Source organism: Petaurus breviceps, unplaced genomic scaffold, assembly GCF_028583685.1.
Source record: "Petaurus breviceps papuanus isolate PSGF00001 unplaced genomic scaffold, PetGlider_PUasm1.0 688, whole genome shotgun sequence".
Classification (NCBI taxonomy): Eukaryota; Metazoa; Chordata; class Mammalia; order Diprotodontia; family Petauridae; genus Petaurus; species Petaurus breviceps.
This window is the reverse complement of record NW_027186457.1, coordinates 12,468,241-12,492,737: the sequence shown is the minus strand read 5'-3', so window position 1 is coordinate 12,492,737 and position 24,497 is coordinate 12,468,241. Positions and strand designations below refer to the sequence as shown.

Sequence of the window (24,497 nt, the reverse complement as noted above, 5' to 3'; positions counted from 1 at the left end):
TCAAATCCCTGATGAGCCAGGTAAAGTAGAGTCACAGAGAATTTCGAACCCCGCCACCCCACCATACCCATCAACATAAACACTAACTTAATAATAATCATGTATTAGCATCTTCATTTATTCATTCATTCCAACATTTATCAAACACCTCTATGCAATGGACCATACTTGAAGATTAACCAAAATACCAGAGTATTTTGTCTTTCACAGAGCCACCTTCTAAAAATACCATGTTCCTTCTTAGTCCTAGATTGCAAGGTCACTGCCATGTTGCCGTTTCACTGTGGGTGGACAAATGAGGAAACAGAAATATAGCAGGCAAGTCAAATGTTCGACATCAGTCTGTAAAAGCACAATGCCTGCTGGTGCAAAAGAATGACCATTGGAGATATTTGAAATCAGAATAAGCCAGCTTTTAATCAAGCAAAACCAAGTTTATATTCATTCTTTCTAAAAATAAAATTAGACTTTTCCCAACCCTTTACATCTGCATTTAATAATATTTTCTAAACAAAATACAGATGCTATAACATAGCAAGTGAAAGTCTATCATATACAGCATACGATATGTTCAGTTTACATTTACGTCAGTTCTAATTTGGTCATTGGTACTTGACTCATTACTTTAACAGAGAACTTAAAATAAATTTTCCACAATTGACTATAAACATTAAGATGCTGTCTTAAAACTGCTCTGCTAGAAACTGTATTGAATATACAGAATTACAAAGTCAAGGTGTTGGGTTTTTTTTTTTGGTTTTGTTTTTTAATCAAAATATACAACCCTCCCCAAAACGAACACAAGCTATCAGCATTTTATTTTTATTTACGAATGATACAATTATAGAAAATATCTGTAAAATTATCTTTTCGTGTATAAATATTCTGCCATATTTACTTTGGTCTAGAATTATCAGCATACAAGTCCATTTAGAAAATATCCCACATGTGCAGACTGGAAGAATTCACTAACGATAATAGTGACTTCACAACTTGCATTGTCTGAAGCCAAAGGAACTAATGAAATAAAATACTTCTCCTGGACACAGAGCCCTCATCTCGGGTAGTGTGAATCAGTGGACCACAGGGTTAACTATTCAATACTGTAGGTATTATTTCAACAAAGACTTTTTAGCTCTGTCTGACTCTTAAAAAAACTTTTAAAAAACAAAACCCAAAGTAAATGACTAGTGCATGTATGTTATGTATAAAAGAACATGTAAATTCACTTGTATTTTGTTTGCCCTTTATAATACTGCATGAAAGTGAAAGTGGAAACAGGAGGTTAATGAAGCTGCAGTATTGTGGTTATTTAATAGCAAAGCACTACAAAATGAAAGGTCAGCTTCCAAGCCATCCTTTTCTGGATTCTTAAGATGTATTCTTGCCCACTCTCTTCGTGAAGACTTCAGAGCAGCACAAAGGGAAGGGCTAGAGACCCTTGAGATCCTCCTGAAGATGACAATGCCAGATACCATCCTGGAGGGCCCAACATACTCCAGATTGATTTCAGGGCACCCCTTGAGCTCTTGGCTGAGGGCTTCCACATGTGGCTTTTATGTGAGGGGCACGTCAGGAATGTACCCTCTCTGGCAGGTGCAGAAAGTCAGATTCGGGGAGTTCTACACCTTCTAGGGAAGAAACAACATGAACCTCTTTAATCTGACAACCATGTGCAGCAACTAGTCAGTCTTTGGGACAAACCATTAAGGGTGCTTGTCAGCTGGAAATGATATTAGGGGGCACATAGAGGTCTCTGGCAACGTACCTGTTACCTAAGACTGAAAAGAGGCATCTAGATAGGTGGTTCAATTTCACAGGAGTCATATAAGTAGGGAAGCAATAAGCCTCTTTAATCATTCAACATCCCACCTTTACACACAGTCCAGGAGTCAAATAGTGCTTATGTTTGGATTTAGAAGACTAAGGGACTTCCTCTGGCCAACCCAGGTGATCAGTAGAGATAGAAATGCCAGAGTTTCCCTAAGTATCTCACTCTTGCAAGATAACTCATGTAGACTACCCATCGTTCCACAAGAAGGCCCATGGTGGTAGGGATTGGGCATTGTGGTACAATCAAATGCTTGGCAGTTTACTACCATCAGCTCACCTTTCTTTAGGCATTCTGGATACTTGCCCAGTGGAGCTGGGAGGGTCCCATTTCATTTGAGCTCTTGAGAATGGATGGAGCTACCTTGAAATGGCAGCCTTCTGAGATTTGAATAGTGCCTGGAAGACTGCAGATAATGTTCAGCCAGATTTGACCCTTCTTCATCTCAGGGATGAGACAAAGCTAACCCGAAGCAATATACAGTTTAAGTAATTGCCGGTACAGTTAGTAGTGTGGTAAAAATGTTTGGGGGGATACCAAGTAGACCACTGATGTCAAGATCCCCATAGTTGATCAGCCATGACTTCAAGAGAACGTTATCCAGCAGCATACACTGTGTTCTTAAGTTAGGGATTTGGCCATACCGAAAATACCCTTTATCAATTTTCCACAAATTCTCATTTGTAGACCTACTTTCCCTCCTTTCATTTTCTAACTGAACATGGACAGTGTAAAACTATGGGGTTATGTTATTTTTTACAAGGTTTGCTTTACAAGAAAAGACGAATGAATGCTTTCTTTAGGTTACTCAGCTCATAATTTTCCCCCAACCATGTAGAATTTCATACAATATCCAAAGTTCATCTTTTGAAAATTTTAACAGCATTGAAATTGAATGGGGGGAAAAAGCATTGATGACATATTTCATTCACCTTTTAACACATGGGTGAAGTTGACATTCTCATGGCTTCTGAACTCTTATTTTCTTCAAAGTGATTCAAGTTCAGTGTTTCATAGCCAGTTTGGCAGCTCCTAACAATGCTCAACAAAAAGAGCGTTAGGCTGATTCTTTTTCTTTTTAAATTACAAAGTACTCACTGGCAGAAATATTGTAGCTAAGAATATCATTTACCCTCACATAATACTTGGGGAATATGAAGCCTCAGTTTTTATGTTCTGGTACATTTTGCTTTTATAGTTAATGCTGAAACCTATGAATAGGAAGAAAAAGTGTCATGTTTCAGGAACTTACACAAATTTGAATTTCCTCTACACTTCACCCATTTATGTCTGTTACCTAAAAAGGAAAAAAAAATTGTCTAGTGGGTTTCCCATCACTGTCAATCAAAGGGGAACATCTTCAGACATAGCATGTAGGGTTTCCTTCATCTTGTTTCCACCTGAGTCAGTGAAAGGTTGATTCTCAAAAGGCTTAGGAATTTCACTGCCCCCACCTTCTTTTTTCTCCAGCTGATTGGGGCTTTTGAATAAATGTTTCTTTTGGTGCATCCCCAGGGCAGCGGCTGTTTTGCAGATTTTGGGGCACTGAAAGCAGGCATAGCCCTTTCCATTATGCTCATGGATATGCTTCTGCTCATGATTCCTTTTGGTGGACAGATACAGAAAGCTCTGCAAACAGAACTGACAACGATAACGTTTTTCACCCGTGTGAATTCTTTCATGGATTTTGAGGGTTTCATTTAAAGTGAATGCCTTATTACAATACTGACAGATGAATTCTTTGACCCCAAGATGAATGCGTTCATGTTTCTGTAAGTTCCCTTGAACGGAAAAACACCTTCCACATGTTTTGCAAGAGTAAGGCTTCTCTCCAGTGTGACATCTCATATGCATTTTGAGGTTGGAAGGGCTCTGGAATTGCTTTTGGCAGAGTTCACAAGCATAAGGCTTAGATGTGGTGTGATGCCAGTGGGTCTGTCCTTGGTGTTGGGCCGATGCTTTATCCCCAATACAGAGCTCACAGTGAAGGCTGGGCATCTCCTTATTTTCTTCTCCTTCAATGACCTTTTCCTTAGGGCTCTTTTTGACAACAGAGTCCATGTCACTCAGGTGTTCACTGCTTGGACTCCTGTTTCCATGTCTTTTCTTCCACTTGACTTTCTTCATTTTCTTTAGTTGTTTGGATTTCTTCTTGGGTTTATAATTGTAGTATGGACGCCATGGCTTGTCCGTGGAATCCTGGTCGCTCCCTTCATCAAACATTTCACTCATTTCCACACATTCGGATCGGCTCAGCCTGGCTGGGCTTCTTTCTCTTTGTTCTGTGTCACTTTCTTGAGGCATGCTGTCTTCCTGGGCCTCGTGTTTGGATCTTCTCCCTCTTTTGTAAAACAGTTTGGACCCCAGAATGTGTCTTTTCACAATAGCCTCATTCCCAATTTTTACTGTTATCTGGCAGAGAGGTGCAACGTTGCTGTTGGTTGATGTTCCAGGCAAGGCAGGTTTTGCAATATATGTTTCAGTTTTACTGGTTTCCTCAATAACACTAGTGGCTTTACTCAAAGCACTTCCAGAACTGGTGGCATACCTGGCCTCCTCGAATGCTTCTCCCCTGCTGTAGGGTGTGACTTTCTTCTTCTCCTTAATGCTTTTGACCTTGCCGGGGATCTTGCCAAAGTTGTCAGCATGCTTATTATCATCTCTTGGGGAAAGGTTAACAGCGGTGTTTGAAGAGATGGCGTTACTGCTTGTCATGGCAGTGACTGCATTACTGTGCATTATCACCGAGGAAACCCGACTGCTGTGAACAATGACAGATGGGGCCGAGCTGCTGTAGCTGATGACCGATGTGGCATTTTCACTGACGTTACTGTAGGATGGAATTGTCACGTCACCTCCACCCTGTGAGCCAGAAGCGAGACTTTTTCCTCCTGAGGGAACTGGCTTCTCAGCAGGACTAAAGTTATTTTTAACAGGGTTCAGCAGACCTCCTCCTGCTCCTGCTCCTCCTGTGCTGCCTCCTCCTCCTCCTCCTGTGTCACCTCCTCCTCCATCTTCTCCTGGACCACCACCTCCTCCTCCGCCTGTAATTTCTCCTCCTCCGCCTGTAACAACACCTGCTCCTCCTCCTCCTCCTGCCCACAAGTCCCCATTTTGAGGATCTGTGGCTTGGTGGGCTTCTTTACCCGAAGGGACATTGGATGAAGTGGCTGGACTATTTGACAGCATATTCACATTGTCTTGGAGAGTTAAAGCAGGCAATTCAGAACTTCTTGGATTCTTAATAATGCAGGAACTAGGAGCAACCTCAGCAGGCTGTCTGCTTTCTTGTGAATTTTCATAGGAAGAATTTTTGTAGCTTTTATAGGGAGCCCTTTTGCATTTCATAGGCAGCAGTCTGTAGAGCTTGTACGGATAGATATTAGGCTTCAGACCTCCGTTGGCTGTCTTCTTGTTCACGGGAAGCCGGTGGTCAATTGCATGGAAGGATTTCTGATGGTTTTTGAGGATATAGTAGGTCATGAAAGTCTCCAGGCAGAAGATGCACTGATACCGTCTCTCTCCGGTGTGCCAAATTTCATGCCTGGTCCTGTATTCTGCCAAAGCAAACACTTTGCTGCAGTAGTGACAAGGGTAGGTTCTCCTCCACGAGTGGACGTTGGCATGTCTTCGGAGACTAGACAGAGTTACATAACTACGCTTGCACACAACACACGTATAGAGTATTTGCCCATCCACAACCTTCACTGTGTGTTCTACTTCTGGCAAGGTCTGGCTTGTGCCAGAATGTTCACCCACCTTATTCTCAGATGACTGCATTTCAGAACTTTTGTAGGAACTTTCAGTTTTTCCATCTGGAGATGAAAAACTCTGTTGGGTTCCACTAGGAAGAGGGAGACGGTCCGCGTTCATGCAGGCCTGTTCATGCTTGTCCCGCCTGTTGGAGGTGGTAAATTGTTTGTCGCAGTATTTGCACATGAAAGCTTCTGGAGGCTTCGTGTGGAGCTGCAGGTGGGACTCCAGTAAGGCTGGATTTTCAAATGATTTGGAGCAAAAAGTGCAGTCGTAAATAGCAGCAGCAGCAGCAGCAGCAGCAGCAGCAGCAGCAGCAGCAGGAGGAGGAGGAGGAGGAGGAGGAGGAGGAGGAGGAGGAGGAGGAGGGGGTGGGGGTGTGGATTCAGGAATGTTAGCCGGTGGGTTTTCATTTTCCTTGGGACAATGGTTGCCTTCTTGACTCTTCTGAGAATCAGAAACGGGAGGAATGGCTGGATCTGGGGTTTTTTCTCGATGAACCTCTGTGCTGGTTGCTTGAGGGGGTGGTACTTTTGCCACTGCTGAACTGAGATTTTGGGGTGTTGGGGGGCTTTGAGGGGTCCTGCACGTTTGTGTTTTTGCTGGCGCCTCATCACGATTTTCTTCACTTCTTATATAAGGTGGGCTGGCACCAGACTCATATGAAGGACGTCCTTGAAAAACATCAGCTGCTGAAGGAACAGCATAGGAATGTTCAGCTAGTGTCCTGACGGGTTCAGCTTCACTGCAGACATCGTTCCTTTCTAGGGCAAAGCTTGATGTTCTCATTGAATCTGAGACCTTTTTAAAGCTTGCCCTCAAGTCCAGAGGAGAAAACATGCTGTTATTATTTTCAGTTTCAAAGATGGAAAATGCATTTGTGATTCTTGGTCCATTGGCAATAGCTGGTTCTTCAGATAGTTTTTCATTTTTTTCTTCTTTAACCACACCCTTCTCTGTTATGCAAAATACATAGGGACCTGGAGAGTTTGAGAAATTGCTATCTGTAAGATCTTCCAGAAATGATATTCCCAGCTTTTTTCCTGCAGCTGCAAGATCAGTCACCGTTTCCTGTCTCTTCACAACAACTGTGGAACTGTAGATATAATTAAGTATTTCTGTAAACACTTCAGCCTTGAGGTCATCCAACTCCAGAACATGACTGGAAATGCAGATAGTACGGCTCCAAAATATATTTTTGAAATAAAGGCTTGAAGCTGCCAGGACATTGCTGTGGGCTTTAAATTTGGTGTCCTCCACGATGATAGTGACATCACATAAAATTCCCCGAATTCGTTGTTCATTTAAGATGGAAAGCACTGTGTCACTGTGGAAATCATCTTTGAGATCCTTTGAGTGGGACATGACTGTCATCTGGAATGACAAAAGGAAAGTGGTGACTGACATGTTCAGAGATAGCAAATTTTTTTCTTGAGCCATTTATAATAAAAATAAATCTCTGTATTTATCCCAGAGGATATTGGGGAAGATTTAGGACTTTTTTTTTAATCTGTAATTTATTTTCCTATTTAGAAAGGGTATTGATAGATGGGTCATAGGTAGCTAGATGGTACAGTGGACAGGGTGCCAGACCTGTAGTCAGGAAGACTCGAATTCAAATCTAGATTCAGATACTTCTTAGCTGTGTCACCTTGGTCAAGTCACTTAACCTTTGTTTGCCTCAGTTTCCTCATCTGTAAAATGGGATACTAATAGCACCTAACAGGGAGGTGAGGATCAAATGAGATAATAATTGTACAGTGTGGGGCAGCTAGGTGGTTCAGTGAGTAGAGCACTGGCTCTGAAGTCAAGAGGACCTGAGTTAAAATCTGGCCTCAGACACTTAACACTTACTAGCCGTGTGACCTTGCACAAGTCACTTAACCCCAATTGCCCTGCATTCCCCCCTTCCAAAAAAGCAAAAAAATAAATAAATAAAATAATTGTACAGTGCTTAGCACAGTGCCTGGTACATAATAAGTGTTACGTAAATGTTAACTAAAAAATAAAATGGCAGCTAGGTGGTAGATTGGATAGAGTGCTGGGCCTGGAGTCAGGAAGACTTGTCTTCCTGAGTTCAAATCTGACCTCAGATGCTAACTATGTGATGCTGGGTGAATCACTTAACCCTGATTGCCTCAGTTTCCTTATCTGTAAAATGAGTTGGAGAAGGAAATGGAAAACGGCTCCAGTATCTGCCAAGGAAACCCAAATGAGGTCATGAAGGATTTGACATGACTGAAAAACAACTGAACAACAACAAAAATACCCCCCCCCCAAAAAAAACAAACCCAGTTTATTGGCTATTGATAGATAGGAGGGAAGTATCTTTTACCTTTAAGTAATGGTGACCACCTTATTTGACCAGTTTTGTTGCCCTTCCAGGTTCTCTTTATTCACATGTTGTTCACCCGCTTTGGATCACCCTCACCGTGCTGCTGATCTCAGAGATTCAGGCAACACCAATGACCTCCCACATTGTAATTCTCAAACTAATAGTTAACAGATACTAGACTCTTTCTCTCTCAATTCTCCCTTCCTATCAGAAAATATAATTACTAAGTATCAGGATTAGGAGACTCATTGTGTGGGTATAACTGAATTAACTACCAATTTTGGGGAAGTTTCTTCAAGAGGTTGGTTTGATGTTGTTGGGTTTTGATCTGGTGGTGGTGGTGGTGCTGGTGAATTTGACCTAAAAGGTCATTTTAACCTGTTGTGATTAAACTCCCTCATCATCATCTCCCTGTATTTTTCCAAAATTGAATTTCTCTGATGTGTCCACAATATACAGAAGAATAGGAAATAGCTCAAAAGGAAATCTTTCCTAAGAGACTAATGAAAAACAAAACCCAAATTCCTCCTGACACTGGATAAAGCAAACGTTTCATCCTTCTTTGGGCTCTTTCCGCCTTCATGTGGCAATTAGTAATCTTTTAAAAACTCTAGTCACTTTGATCACCAAAGGGTAGCTTTCATTCACAGTTGGCAGAAAAGAGTTGAAAACACAGAAGTAATAAACTATAGTTAATTCTGAACAAATGTTTTGTGCTAGTTAAAACAGAAAGATTGAGAAACTGACTCTCTTACTATATCTTTACATAAATCAATAGAAGACTGGATGTATTGGGTCAAATTTCACTTACTGGAATTCAGATTTTATATTTCATTCATTCATTGAGTACTTGCTAGGTCTAAGACACAATGTTATGTGTTCTGGAAATAGCAATATGAAGGATAATATAGATAGTGTGTGACTTTCAGTAACCTGAAGTTAGTCAATCCCATTGTTGGAGCTCATTTATTCATTCATTCAATAAACATTAATTAGGCACCTACTATGTGCCAAACATTATGCTAAGCACTGGGTTTACAAAAAGAAGCCCAAGATAGCCCCTGACTTCAAGGAATTTGTAATCTATTGCCCACCCTACAAATAAAAAAGTGAAAAAGAAGTGAAAGTTGTAGATAAAATTCCAAAATCCATCCTTATCCGTGTCCTTTTCTAAGGTGCCAGTCTACCAATATTTGCTAATAACAATAATTCTAGCACTCCCTTTTAAAAAGTCAGATGAAATGAGAAAATACTGGGACTAAAAACCAAGCATTTGTGGGTTAAAAAAAAAGACAAAAATCCAACACTAAAAAACCCAACCCAAACCAAAACAACCCAAATGATTTTATGCAAGTGTGTCTGTTTTAAGGAAAATCAAAATACAACAACACAAATTTGGAGAGATTCATCACTACCACACTCAATTTTTCTCATGAAAAAACTATTTTTTGCCCTTTATGAATATTTGCTCCCAGGTTTCTTTAGATATGTGATCTCCTGTCATATACATACATATATATGTATATGTGTGCATGTATACATATGTAGATATGTATGTATTTGCAGATAAATACTAGAGATGGAAAGAATCTTAGAGATCATTGAGTCTGATACCTTTTTCCATATGGGCATTGTGAGAAAAGGGGCCTTAGACTCTCATATATTTTCAGTTTTGTGTATAATACAAATTCCTGTTGCAGGTTAAGTCAAAGAGCCCTAGAAATAGAACTCACTCCAACCCCTGACCACCAGCCCTACCTCTTTCCTCTCCACATCATTGATGGGAACAATGTTTGTGGGGAAAGGTTCACCACCACCACAGCCAGCTGTCACCAATGAACATATAAATCCAAGAACCTCGGCATAGTAGTGCTTCCTTAGACCACCAAGCAGCCTTTCTTTCAACCTGGCCCCCACAGCCATCATCCAGGGGAGCAACCCTTATGGGGAAGGGGCTTGTCATCCCCACCCCATTAGTTCTGACTTCTGAACCATCTGCCACCAATGGACAGGCAAGTAAGGTCCTAGATAACAGTATTCTCTGAATGGGGTATCAAAGAGTGAGGGAGAGCCAGGGTTGGTATACGAAACCACTGCTACCATTTTGACTCCACTTCTAGATATCCTACTATGTTTCCCCGATAATAAGACACTGTCTTATTAATTTTTTTTGGGACAGAAAAACACCAGAGGGCTTATTTTCAGGGGAGGGCTTATTTTAATGAACACTGACAGCAATTTTAATAAACAGGTAAATGTGAACAAAAAAATGTACCTTTATTCAATAAGCAAATCACTGGGTAAGAACAGGATGACACGCTCACTGCTGCAGCTCTGATTGGATGCAGCTCGGAGCGTGGCATGCGTTTCATGGGGGGGGGGACGGTGCATACAGAGGGTACCGTAATGTAGCGTGTAGTGCAGGGGATCACCTTCACTACAGTAGCAATCTCAATAGGGCTTATTTTCGGGGGAGGGCTTATTTTAGAGGACTCTTACACAGTAAGGGGAGGGCTTATTTTCGGGATAGGTCTTATTATCGGGGAAACTTGGTAGGACACTATTCCCAAGAACCTCAGAAATATCAGTGCTCTCCCAGGTCCCTGGTATTGCTTTCAGCACAGACCCAGTAACCATTGTCTAGGGGTACAATCCTTGTGGAAATGGAATGTGTCCATTGTCTCTGCAGGTGCTGAGGCCCCCACCTGCTACAACCACAGCTTTCAAAGACTCAGAAAAGAAAGTCTTCACTTGTACCTGGCAAACAATTCAACATAAGGAACAGATATGTTTTTATAGATGGAAATGACATTTTAACCACTGGGTCTTTCCATCTGACTTGTGCCTGAAACCTCCACATCTTGTGTTCCCCTATTTAAAAGTGAGCTTCAGGGGACCAGGGGAACTTTGTTACATTCCGATGCAACAAGACAGAGCTTTTGCATATTGTAATCACTTAATAAAGGCTTCCATGTAGGGTTTTCTTGGCAGAGATACTGGAGCAGTTTGTCATTTCCTTCCCCAGCTCATTTTACAGATGAGGAAACTGAAGTAAACAGGATTAAGTGACTTGCCCAGGGTCACACAGTTAGTAAGTATCTGAAGCCAGATGCAAACTCAGGAAGAGGAGTCTTAATTCCAGGGCCAGCACTCTATGCACTATGGCGCCACCTCATGGCCTCAACAACAATTTCATTGGAACTAGAGAGTCCTAAGAGAAACTGTATCAATGCATATTTGCTCTGTAGCTTCTTGGCTGGAGCCATTGAGAAGTTTATTGACTTGTCTGCAACACACAGCTAAGTACGTGTCAGAGGCTGAACTTGAACCCTCAGCTTCCTGACTCCAAAGCCAGCGCTTAATTCACTATATCATAGGCGCTTACTCTTGCTATATAGGGCAATTAGGCTGTGCCATAGTGCAAAGAACACAGGACCTGGACTCAGGAAGACCTTAGTTTAAATCTGGTGTCAGACACTTACTAGCTGTGAGATCTTGGGCAAGTCACTTAACCCTGTTTGCTTCAGTTTCTCCATCTGTAAAATGAGCTGGAGGAGGAAATGGCAAAATATTCCAGCATCTTTTCCAAGAAAACCCCAAATGGGGTCACAGAGAGTCAGACATGACTGAAACAATAAAGAACCACAACATCGAATGAACAGACCTATTAGAAATTACTACTAAATTAGGAAACTCGGGGTCTTTTGCCTCATTTCCATCCTCCACACGGTCTCATTAATGCCATCATTATTATCCAGTCCCCAATCTAGCTCCAGAGTGTGTCTTCATAACTCTCCCTTATAAAGAGCTCCTATCTTCCCTCTTCAAAGACAAGCTGTAACATTATGGATACCATTTCTCCTTTTCCCCACTAAGTTGTGGATCCCTTTGAGAGCCTAGGGGGTATGGAGGTGTTTGTTATGGGGGTAGAGATGGGGGGGGGTGTGTGGTTGTATTTGTTCTGCCTGATCCCAGAAAGCAGAGCCATGACAAATGGGTATGAGTTTCAGAAACCAGATTTCAACTCAGTATAAAGGGAAAACATCCTACAAGTTAGAGCTAGCCTAGAGAGGAATGGTCCGGCTTGACGGAACTGGGTTTCCTCTAGCTACAAGGGCTTTAGGCAGAGGCTGATGACCATATGTCTGGTATATTATAACAGATTCTTGTTCAGATATGGGATGGAATAGAGCATTTCCAAAGCCCCTTCCAACTCAGATTCCTTGATTTTTCTCTTCTGGATACCTAACCCTAATGTCTAATCCACCCCCACCCCTACTTGGGGTAGCAGTTGGTTTTATTAAGATTCTCATGTCAAATGAAATAATATTTGAAAAGTCCTTGGTACAGTGCCTGGCATATAGTAAGCCCTTAATAAATGCTTATTTATTTCATAGGCTAATGAAATTTGCAACTCTATTACAATCTGATCCAGGTTCTTCTGAGTCTATATTATAAGCTAAAGCTGTATAATAGATGTATTAGCAACAGCTAATAATAATAGCCAGCATTTACATAGCACCTTAAGGTTTGCAAAGTGTTTTTTTTTTTAAGCAATCGGCATTAAGTAACTTGCTCAAGATTACACGGCCAGTTAGCACCTGGGTGTGGTGCTGAGTGTCTGGGCCCAGATTTGATCCCCAGGTCATCCCGACACTGGGGCCAGTGCTCTTACTCATTGAGCCACCTGGCCTCCCCTGCAAAGTGTTTTATAAATATTATCTCATTAACAACCTTGAAAAGTAGGTGTTATTATTATTATACCCATTTTTTTCAGATGAGGGAACTGAGGGCAGATTCGAATTCAGGTCTTCCTAACTGCAGGTCCAGTGCTCTATGCACTATGATCTTCAGCTGCCTCTATTGCATGGGACACAGCTGTGGTTTCCTGCCTTCTGTCATGTCGGTAATCTATGATGACCTTTTCTCGATTGTACCCTCTTAAGGGCCACATAAAATGACTTGCCTTGTTACTATCAATAGCATGTCAGAGGGACATTTAATTAATTTGTTTCAAGATGATGATGAGGAGGAAGAGGTTCTGACTCATGGGTCGACTGGTCTGGGATCCCAAGCCACTGAGAATAGTCAACAGTTTTAATCAGAAAAGCCATTTGAGCCAGAGCTTAAAAAAAAAAAAAAAACTAGACCTACAGAAACTCAAGCTGTTGTCCAGAAAGTACTAGAGATTTCCGGGTTAACCATTTGACTAATTTTTCGCCTTCTCTAACCTATAAAAAAAAGTTCAATCTTGTCTGTAAAATAAAGAATTTTTTAAAATGCTTATTTTAATTGCCAAAGCTAAAACAAAACAAAACAAACCCCGCCAACCAAAAACAATGATGTGGACCCAGGCAATTCAGATGTCCGTGAAAAAAGATACAACAGCGTAGGCAACACCCCCAGGAGACGGGAAGGTTCATTTTATGTTGTTGACCTTCATATTCAAAGGAGATATCGATGGCTATCTGGGTGTGTGTGGGCACCACCGAAAAGAACAACGCGTGACCAGCAGCTCTTCCTACCCTGTGCACATTGTGGGAAAGTGCTCCTTGGCTTCTCCTACGGCCTCCATTTCTATTTACTGGTTCTACTTGCATTACTCACCCCCACCCCCACCCTAAGCTTCTGTGTTATCACATGCTCAATTCAGACCAATGCTGTGAAAGCTTTCCTGGCCTCCTTTCTTTTCTCTCTTCCCCACCTCCACCCCATTTCCCAACATTGCCTTTACGCATCCATTGACCCATTCTGGGATGGAGTTCAGACCTATGGAGGAACTCCTGGTAATTTGCTTGAGTTATGGGTTTTATTTAATGCAATGCCATAACACATATGAGAGACAGTGTGGAGTAATGGATAGAAAGCCTCAGAACCAGGAAAACCTGGGTTTAAGACCCCTGCCCCTCCAAAATACCCCAAAACCACGAGGGCTGAGTTTGGTGGACAAGAACTTTAATCTCTCAGGGTATAGGCAGACTTTAATTAAAGAGAAAGTGTGCAAATAGCCTGGTAGAGAGAGTTTCCCCACCTGGGGCTGCCCTATACCAATGCAATCACAGGGCCAGTTCCTATTTCTATAATTTAAAACACCACTTATTTATATGCTACTCTGAAGTTTGTAAAGTGCTTCACATACTTTATCTTACTTGAGTCTCATAACAACCCTATGAAGGTGATAGTATAGACATTACCATTCTCATATTTTACAGAGGAAAGAAACTGATCCATATCGAGGGTAAGCAGGCCTTGCCCTTTGGTTAGGCAACTAGCAAAAAATATCAGAGCCAGAATTCTAATCTGGATCTTCCCGACTCCAAATCTTAACACCCTAAACACGGTACCATGCAACCTCTCTGCTGAAATACATGTAGAATTTTTTTTAATTCAAATTATGTTTTCTGTTAGAATTCTAAAGCTGAAGAAGACAAAGTACTTATCATTTTCATTAATATTGCTAATAATTATGATTGTAATTGACCTAATGAGATAAATTATCTTAACCGTTTAAAGGGCAACATGAACTTAGTTATGGATATTTCATAGGGAACATTTTCCAATATTTAATACATTAAAAAATATATATCTCTAAGACCTTCCTGAGTGTCAGGACAGTGTGATTTTTTCCTATTCCAAGGGACTGAGGCATGGAGAAGGTAGGTGATTTCCCCAAAGCTACACAGCAAAATCAATTGCAAAGATGACATACAAAATTGTTTTCACAATTCCTAGTCCACCAGACACAATTGTAAAAACTTCATCAACACAGCCACTCTCTTTTGCTTCAGATTTCCTTGCATATAAGAAAGGTAGATTTCCCCCCCACCTCGTCCCATCACCTTAAACCCCATAAAAATAAGGAGGTACTGTATTAGGATACTTACCTGAAGTTTTGCAAAAGTCAAGATCACTGTCCATTTTGGCCCAGGACAGCTTCCATATCAAAATAGAATCTGCTGGATTGGAAACCACTCTCTGTGGAAAGTTCACTGACAAAGGAGAACACTTTGCTTCAGGCTATCAGGCCCCACCATCCCACACACATCCTCACAGTAAGTTTTCTTATAGACAGTGTTGGGAGATTACGTCAGACTTACTCATGTGACAGGGTATTAGAAACACAGGCATCAGATCTCCAAAACAGATTTCAAAACAGAAGTCCTTTATAGCATTGAGCTGAGTCTAGGAAAAGGAAAATCCTCTCCCTTTTGCCGACCAAACATAACTAAAAAGGGGGCCTCAGAAGTGCTTTATTTACTCAACTTGTAGAGATCCAAATTATCTGGGTTCCAAAGGCAAAGTATGAAAAGCAAATTTGGGCGGCGATGGATTAAGATACATGCAGACTTAGTGCCAAAATAAATCAAGTGAAATTGTTCTTAGTCTACTAAGGGGATTGACTCTCTTTGAATATATTATCTATAGAGGTAAACATCAGGTCGATAGACTTGTGCTTGCCTGTATGTGGAGGACGAGAATGAGTGGGGTTCACGTCCTTTGATGCTATATCAGGCTAGGTTTTAGGACTTCACATGGAAGGTTTTAGAAAGATTTTTTAAAAGGTGTCCCCCCTCCCTTCTTTCTTCTTCCTTCCTTCCTTCCTTCCTTCCTTCCTTCCTTCCTTCCTTCCTTCCTTCCTTCCTTCCTTCCTTCCTTCCTTCCTTCCTTCTACCCTTCCTCCTCCCTTCCTTCCTTCCCTCCCTCCCTTCTTCCTTCCTTCCCTTTTTTTTTTTTTTTTAGTAAACAGAGTAACCTTTCAGAGTGTTCCATATCACTTGGATAGCACCTCTATGTGTAGCTTGCATGGGCACCGGCAAACGTGTTTTAAGGTAATCTGAACATCAAGCCCCTGGGTAAGGTATCTATTACTCTCTCACAATAAAAAATCAGCCTCAAAAGCTCTTTCAAATGCCATTTTCTGGGGGAAGCTTATTAAAATGATCAGCTGATTTTCTGATAGTCTAGCCTGTAACCAATCTTAAAACATTTCCTTATTTAGTTTTTAATCTGGATAGGCCAGTATTCTCTGCCACCGGACAAATCTTCTAACTTTCATGTTTACAGCTTTCCCAAGGAGAAGGAGGCTCCAGTCATTGGCAAGAGTGTGACATCCTAAAGCCAGATGGAATGCTTATTGTGCTGGTGCTAAATTAAATGAATGCCCCCTCTTTGTCAGGGACCCTCCCCCACCCCAAGCCACCCTACCACACTTCTTACTGGTTCTAGCTGCACCAACCCGGAAGCCCATCGAACAACCACAAAGAGCTTAATAGCTAACAGAGTTTCCTGGCCAGCGTGGTTAGAACTCTCTGTGCACGACATGAAGGTTCCACAGGTCTGACTGCGCTCATGTAAATAGTTGAGGACCAATGATGTGAAACCCAAGGCATAAAGTATTGGCTGGAGTGCATGAAGATGTGGGCATTGGGAAACAGGTGCTGGGTTTATGTTCAGTCTCCTGGTTTCCCAAGTCCTCCCGATGCATGCGTAGCCTCAGACTGGCGCTACAACTGTGCTGTGTCTCAGGGGTGTGCCCTGTCTGGGGGAAGGGGCGTTGTTGACAAGAACTAGCCACAGCAGTCCACCAAAGCATAGCACAAAGGGCCACACCTGGGTCTTTCTCATCTCACAGGTTAACAGGAATATGGATACCCTTTATTCCCCACCAGCAATCTTTGTTTAGACTCATTCTTTTTAGGTGGGCTCTCTTAATAATAGTTATTACAAAAACCTACAACATCAAGCTAAGCCCTTGTTATGTGCCAGAACTGTGCTCTGGGATCATGCTCATGCCTCCTGGAATCCCTCGTTTTCCTTCAAGACTCGACACAAGTGCCATCTTTGGATTAGGCCCCAGCTGCTAGCACCCTCTCCTCTAGGGTGACCGTGCAACTCACATATGTCTTATATACACTTAGATGCGTATGTGTTGTCTCCTGTACCAGAATGTAAACTCTTCAAGGGCAAGGATGAACTATTTTTGTCTTTGTATCCTCAGCACTTAGCACAGCGCCAGCATACAGCAAGCATTTAATAAATGCTTGTTGGCAGATTGTTATTGTTGTGTTTGTGTTTTCCCTTCAGAGAATTCTCATTTTAGATGTGTAGCATGCTTACTCAAGGCTAGCATGTGTTTGGTCCAAAGTCAATTTTCTCCTAGTCTTTATACATGCCCTACTCTCTACTCAACTTCTAATTCACCCAAACCAAGTTCTACTTGCCCCTCAGGAGGGGAGAGCCTACAATTTCTACATTACACACACACGTGCGCGCATACACACATGTGTATACACATGTATACATATGTATGAGCTACACAATATAACGTACATGCATTATACACAGAGATATATGCACTGTGCATGTGTGCACTGTGTAAATTGAAAACCTAACACACAATACAGTACATAATGTGTGTATGCATGTGTGCACATACACACGCACAGCATTGTGTACATATAGACATGTCTACCATGCACACCTTTTTAGGGAATTAAGCCATACCTCAGACACAAGCATGGAATCCCAGGAGCCAGGCAGGGGAGGGCGGGCGGAGCAGGCATTGACAGGTGCTGTTGCCCGATCCCCATGGGAAAGACTTATCTCACTTCAGATGTGTGGTCACCTTCGTGGACAGTGGCGCTTCACCAAGGGGATGTGGCTACCAGCAGTCGCTGATCCTGTACAGCTGTGCAAACGCCCACAAGCCACTCAAGCATGAGCTGTGTTAGCTCACTTCAAATTGAGCGTGAGCAGGTGTACTGCCCTGGCCTGGTGTCCTGGAGACACGGAGAATGCAGGGGAAATGGGCATGGATGGTCAACAGAAAGCCGAGTCAGCAGGGGTTAGCGCTCACCTCGGTAAAAAACGGAAAAGTAGGAGAAATCCTCCCTCTGAGACTCAGCTCCCACCTCCTACACATTTTTGATCCTTACACAGTGGTTATTCCTTCCCTCCCCCATTACTTTTGATTTTACCTTTATACACTTTGCATTATTTATACGCACACATGTTGTATGCTGCAGTAGAATATAAACTCCCCAAGGGCAGGGACCCTTCTATTTCTCTTTGTATCCCCAGTAGGTAGCATAGACATAACGGTGTTTAATAAATGCTGCGATGGTTTAATTGTTCTCAAGGAGCTTACTATTCCTTCCCTGATTTCCTACAGACTGGACCTTCTCTCCCAGCTAAAAAACAATCAGATCTGGATTTAAACGGTCAGATTTGCCTTCTGACAAACAGAGGGGGAAAACGTCCTTTCTGCCACTTGTGGGATTTTTCCTTTAGAGCTCCACACTGGAGCAGGTGCTGTAGAGACATTTTGTGATTCTACTGCTTGCTATCTGCCTGCTCACTAATTCTAACCCCTACAGAGAGACAGTGCTGGGAGAAAAATAGCAAAAGGCTATTTATAGAAGTATGGAGGCTGGTGCCTTATGCTGGTCCTAAACTCGGCCTTCAGCAAGATAAGAAGGGGAAGGACAATTAGTGATAGCCTAGCTCTTATGGAGTAAGTCAGGAGCAAGGGCAAAGGGGGAGGTTAAAGACTGTGCTTATCTGACTGATCACACTAAAGAGAATGTACTGATTTTATTGGGATGGGTCAAAATTGGCGATTCCATCAGCATGAGAAACTCCAGTTGTGGAAAGTCCCTCCACAACCAAAGATCAGCGACCTCTCTGTAACTCGGTCTCAGAAAGTTGCCTCAGGCAGAAAGGTTGTGACTTGCCTTTGGTCACAGAGCAGAAGATGAATTTGAACCCAAGTTTTTCTGATTCCAATGCTCCTGACTATTTTGTTATATTGCTTTAACTATAACCAATAAAGGGCACTGACTATATTGTTATAGCTGGCCTGTAATGCAGGATTGCTAAGTTAGGTTAAACAATTTTGTGTGTGTGTGTAGTGTATGTGTAGGCCAATAACACCTTTATTGTTCCTCATTAGTCTGGAGATTTAATTATGTTCGCTCTTCAAAGAACATTTGAATGACCCAAATGCAATTTCAATATTGAACTCAACTTTGTCTATAAAACAGTACTGGACAAAAGCACCAAAGGAACAGGAGGTAGACTGGGGCCCTGTGCAGGCAGTGGGGCTAAACATGAGAAGTGTGTCTATTTTATGTATGGATAAACACACATACACATAATTGCAAAATATTATTTCAATTTGTGGAGCAAAGAAAAAAATGACAAGTAAGCCGATTTTTAAAACACATTCAGAAATACAAAGTCTCTTTGTGAAAGTGAAAATGTACATCAGCTGCAAATAAAGCATGCTATTTTCATCCTGGTGACTGCACAGATGTGACTTGATGTTCCCATACTGTATCTGCTCACTGTGCAGCTGTTAGCAGAAACACAATCGTATTTTTGGTCCTGTTTCTATAGGGTGCTCACTATCAATTAATGTCATTTGTATTCAGTTCTATCTCTGACAAAGTCCTCCCTCCCCTTTCTTACCCCTCCTATTTTAATAGGTCCATGGTCCTTCAGCTAGGTCCTTGCAAGAAACCTAGGGCTCTCCAGAGTAAAACGCTAAGGGTCAACTGTGGGACAGGAGGAAGAAGGAGTGGAGGAGAAGGGCTTTGACAGGAAAGACAAAAACAATCAATGCCGTTGGTCTGAAACGAAGCTGAATAGTGTTTGGCTTGCATTTGTTTAAGAATTTATCAAACAAGTTAGAACATTCAGAACCTGGATTTTGGCTTGCTTGCTCTGGCTCGAATGTGGGGAATAATTCATCAAGCCCCTAGTTTCAGTTCTGATGGGCCAACACTCCATTTACCTTGTCACCCTGCCCCCCCCCTTTTTTTATTTGGTACCACATCTACCCTACTCCAGTCCTTCAAGAGTACTTTAGTTTGGGGCGGCTAGGTGTCGCAGTGAATAGAGCACAGGCCTTAGAGTCAGGAGGACCTGAGCTCAAATCCAGCCTCAGATGCTTGACACACTTACTAGCCATGTGACCTTGGGCAAGTCACTTAGCCCCAACTTCCCTACCTTCCCCCTTCAAAAAGAAAAAAAAAGAGTACTCTAGTTCCCTGTGGTCTCCCAGAGATGACTGAGGGGAGGTCAGGACCTTGGAATCTCCTTGGTCTGGACTGTGTGATTTGGATTCCTCAATGACAGATAGCTAAAAGATCTCTTATTCATCTTGGCTTTCAACTACTGTAACTTCTGACCATTTTTGTGCTGTCTTCTCCAGTCCAAGGGCCAAGAGAATCAAAATAAGATTTGAGCTGCTCCTTCCTCATCCATTATTATTATCCCATCTATACTAAGCAGCGCTCCTATCTCTTCTCTAATCTTCTTTTGCTCAGTATTGATTTAAAAAGAACAAACACCAAACTCTCACCTTTTCATCATCCTTGAATTTCTCTGCCTAGGCTCATTTTAAGCTTTCAAACTCCTGATGCCCTTTTTACAGAACCTTATTATGCTGCTTTACATGTACCCTCTGACGTCTGCCTTTGCTGGCATCGTTTGTATGCCTCTAAAAAAAATCTTAGTTAATGTTCCCCCATATCCATATTGATCTTTTTTATACAATCCCTCTCTTCTTCCTCATCAGAATTATTCTTTGCATCCTCCAAATTGTACTTCTCATGCCCCCCCGGGCTAACTTCTCCTGCAGAATAGTTATGGGACTGTCCCCTATTGATAGGCTACCCATCTTCTCACTCGGCCCTTTCAATGCTCCCAAAATCTGGGGTTCCCAGCTTTCTTCTTTTCTGTTACAAATTTCAAAGTAACATTTCCATCCTAGAAGCCAGTTGTTTCATGCTGAGTCACATCCAAAATAAAAGTTCCCCTTGTGAGTCCCTTTATCTTTTGAAGGATGAAATTATTACAAAGTATAAAGATCAAGCAAACAGTATTAGCTGTTCTGCTTTGGGTAAAGGATTTGGGTTCTATCAGATATCCAGATAAACAAAGTTCCCTGTCAATATTATATGGTGCCTTGATGTGCTTACTATCTCTTTTCCATTCTTATTTATTTTCTCTTTCTGTTTATAGTGCATTCTAAGGATAATATAGTTTCTTCCTTCATTGACTGTCACCTAAATGTTCTCCACCATGTTTGTTTTCCCCTTTTGATTCTTGGATTTCATCACAAAACAAAATGGTTTTTTTTTTAATTTTTTTAAGCAATTGGGGTTAAGTAACTTACTCAAGGTTACACTGCCAGGTGTTTCTGGGTGGGTGCTAAGTGTCTGAGCCCGGATTTGATCCCAGGTCATCCCGACTCTGGGGCCAGTGCTCTTACTTGCTGTGCTACCTGGCTGCCCCTAAAACGAAATGTTTCTAGTATTCAATACTACTTCCATATTCTTTGTACCTAAACATGTTATTTTTGAGTAAGGGTAAATATATCCTTCCAAGGCCATATTTCAATTATGGATTCCATCTTATCAGACTTCAGTGACACCTGTAAGGTCAAATCTGCCTCCTTGGTGTCAGGATCTTGTTTGCCATGCTTGCTACCCACACTTTACATATTTGGGTTGTAATGGGAAAGATCAATAATCAATGTCTTGAATGCTTTGCTTTGCAATCATTTATCAGCTACAATCATTTTAACGGTATAAGAAGTAATTGTGTGATTTAGAGCAATAGTATAGCCCTGGGTGAAAACTTGTATAACTGAAACAAAGATTTAGTCCCAGAGGAATACCTGTGATATGTTAGGAGTGTGACTATAATCATTATGGATATATAATGTGCATATACACATGCTATACACACATATATACCATATGTTTATCAATACATATACCTACATATCGCATACACACATATGTACACATACATGTATATGTACTTATATGTATATGCCTATATGGATGCATCATGTATATCAAGTATATGACCATAAAAATATCTGTATCTTATTATTAATAATCATCTCAATTAATAATGAATAATCTTATTGATCTTATTATTCTCCTTGATCTCTCCACAGCCTTTGACATTACTGATCACCCTCTTCTCTCTTTGATATTCTCTTCTACTACTTTCCCCTGGTTCCCTTCCTACTTGTCTGATCACTTACTATTCTTAATTTTTCTTGGCTAGTTCATCATTTACATCACTCCCCCTCCCTGTGGGCATCCCCCAACGTTCTGTTCTGGGTCTCTTATCTCTTAGCCCTCTATATATTCTCTCCCTTAGTAAACTAATCAGATCCCACGAACTTAATTATTATATCTATATCCAGTTCCAGTCTCTCCACTGAGTTCCAATTTGGCATAAAAAAATTGTCTCTTGGACATTTCAAACAGGATGTTTGAAAACATCTTAAACTCAATATGTCTAAAACAACTCATTATCTTTTCCCCAAACCCTCCCTTCTTTCAGGCTTCCCTATTTTTCTTGAAGACACCATAATCTTCACAATATCACAAGTGTGTAATCTTAGCATTATTTTGGGTTCCTCATTCTCCTTTACTCCACATATTTAATGAGTTGCCAAATATTGCCATTTCTACTGTTACAACATCTTTAGTGTGTCTCTTTCTCTGTACTCCAAAAGCTACCATCTTCATTGCCTCTTACTTAAATTACTGAAATAGCTTTCCATGTAGTCTCTCTGACTCCAATCTCCCCTACTCCAATCCATCTTACTACTGCCCAAATAATTTTCCCTAGTGCAGGTCTGACCATGAGATCAATAATTCCAGGGACTGTCTTTAGGATAAAAATATAAACTCCTCTGTTTGGCTTTTAAAGCTCTAAACAACATAGCCCTAAACTTTCTAGCCTCACCACCCACTGTTATGCCATACTGGCCTCTCTATAATGCCCTCCCCTCTGCCTCCACCTCATAGAGCCCCTCTCTTCATTCAAAATGCAGCTTGGGCACCATTTTCTACAAGAGGTTTTTCCTGATTCCCCTAACTACCTTGTATATACATACACACATAAATTTTTTTTTTTTTGCTTTTTGGAGGGCAGTTAGGGGTAAGTGACTTGCCCAAGGTCACACACTAGTTTTTGTGTAAAGTACCTGAGGCCGGATTTGAACTCAGGTCCTCCTGACTCCAGGCCCGGTGCTCTATTCACTGTGCCACCTAGCCTCCCCACATACACATCTATTTGTATTTATTAACTTTATATTTATGCTGCATATATTTTCATATGTACTCATGATCTCCCCCATTCGAAGGTTGCTGCTTATCATTAATAATGACTGTTTCATTCTTTGCACCTGAATCCCTAGCACCATGACGTGTACATAGCTTGTGGCTGAGTCATTCTTCAGTCGAGTCTGACTCTATAACTCTCTATGGGGTTTTCTTGGCAGAGATACTGGAGTGGTTTGCCATTTCCTTCTCTAGCTCATTGTACAGATGAGGAAACTGAGGGAAACAGAATTAATTGACTTGCTCAGGGTCACACAGCTAGTAAGGTCTGAGGCTAGATTTGAATTTAGGAAGAGGAGTCTTCCTCTTTCCAAGCCCACTGTTCTATCCACTGCACCACCCTGTAGCCCTTGCAAGTAGACACTTAATAAATACTTTTTAATTGGTTGAGTTATATACTTTCTATTTCCACAAATAATTTATGTTCTCTGCTTTAAGTAAAAAAAAAAATAGTTGATATTTGCACAAGCAGTTTACTTCCCTAAGTCTTTTTCAGAGAGTAAGGCTCAAGTAAACACTGTCATTAAATAATAATGACAGAAAGTTCACCTTATATAAAAATGACCTTGGGGCATACAAGTGTGAACTAAATGCAATCCATGATTTGCTAACTGTTCTTCCTTTATGCACCATTCATTCAGTCTTTTGAAATGATACTGTCATACATAAAGTCATAAAGATAATTCTAACCATTTTCTTTTCTCTCTTATTCTTTATACTCTGTTAGCAGTTTTACTAGCAAGTAGACAGAAGAAATGAGATTCAACTCAAATTATCTAAGTTTTCATATTTAGTAGCTCTGGTCATAATTTAGTTTGATATGGAAGGAAGTCAAAATTATTTCCAAGGCAGAATTTTTAGATTATCTATGAATTTCCATCATTCATTTAAAAAGCAAATTCTCTAGAGGGTCCACCCTATACATGGGATACATAAACAAAGGAATGAAAAATATACCTTACAATTGATGGATCCTTCCTCTATCAATTTATCTTTGTTTCAAAACAAACTTACTGCCTAGCCTATTGCCCATTTCACATAATTATTTATTCGAATGTAATGAAAATTTTTTTGTCTTGTTTCTTCTTCATATATAACAATAAAGGAAGACAGGGAGTGTTTTTCCTTCTCTTCCCCTCTCATTCCTAGCAGCCTTTCATAAAACCTTTCATATAGCAGGCACTCAATAAACACTTGGATGAATGAATGGGAAGTTTTTTCACCAAGGCATGTTTTCATAGAAACATAGATTATTCGACCTGGAAGGGACTTTAAAGATAATCTAGTCTATTCTAAAGATGAGAAAACTGATGTTCAGAGAAGATGAGTGACTTGACCAAGGTCATATAACTAGTGGCAAAGCTGGGTCTTAAACCTATCTATTGACATCTAATCCAGTGTTCTTTTCACCATATCAACTTCCCTG

The 24,497-nt window shown here is 41.1% G+C and overlaps 1 protein-coding gene across 15 annotated transcripts in view; it reads right to left on the bottom strand.

Moving 5' to 3' along the window:
• Positions 1-398: 398 nt before the first annotated feature.
• Positions 399-24,497, bottom strand: part of ZBTB38 (zinc finger and BTB domain containing 38) — a 91,459-nt gene continuing 67,360 nt past the window's right edge. For 14 of the 15 annotated variants that reach the window (XM_069104644.1, XM_069104645.1, XM_069104642.1 and 11 more), the window contains one exon: positions 399-6,958. In XM_069104644.1, coding sequence (XP_068960745.1) covers positions 3,176-6,958 — 3,783 coding nt within the window. In that variant the 3' untranslated portion in view covers positions 399-3,175. Of the gene's footprint in view, positions 6,959-14,803; positions 15,002-24,497 lie in introns of those variants that run through there. The other variant, XM_069104647.1, reaches the window with a different exon arrangement.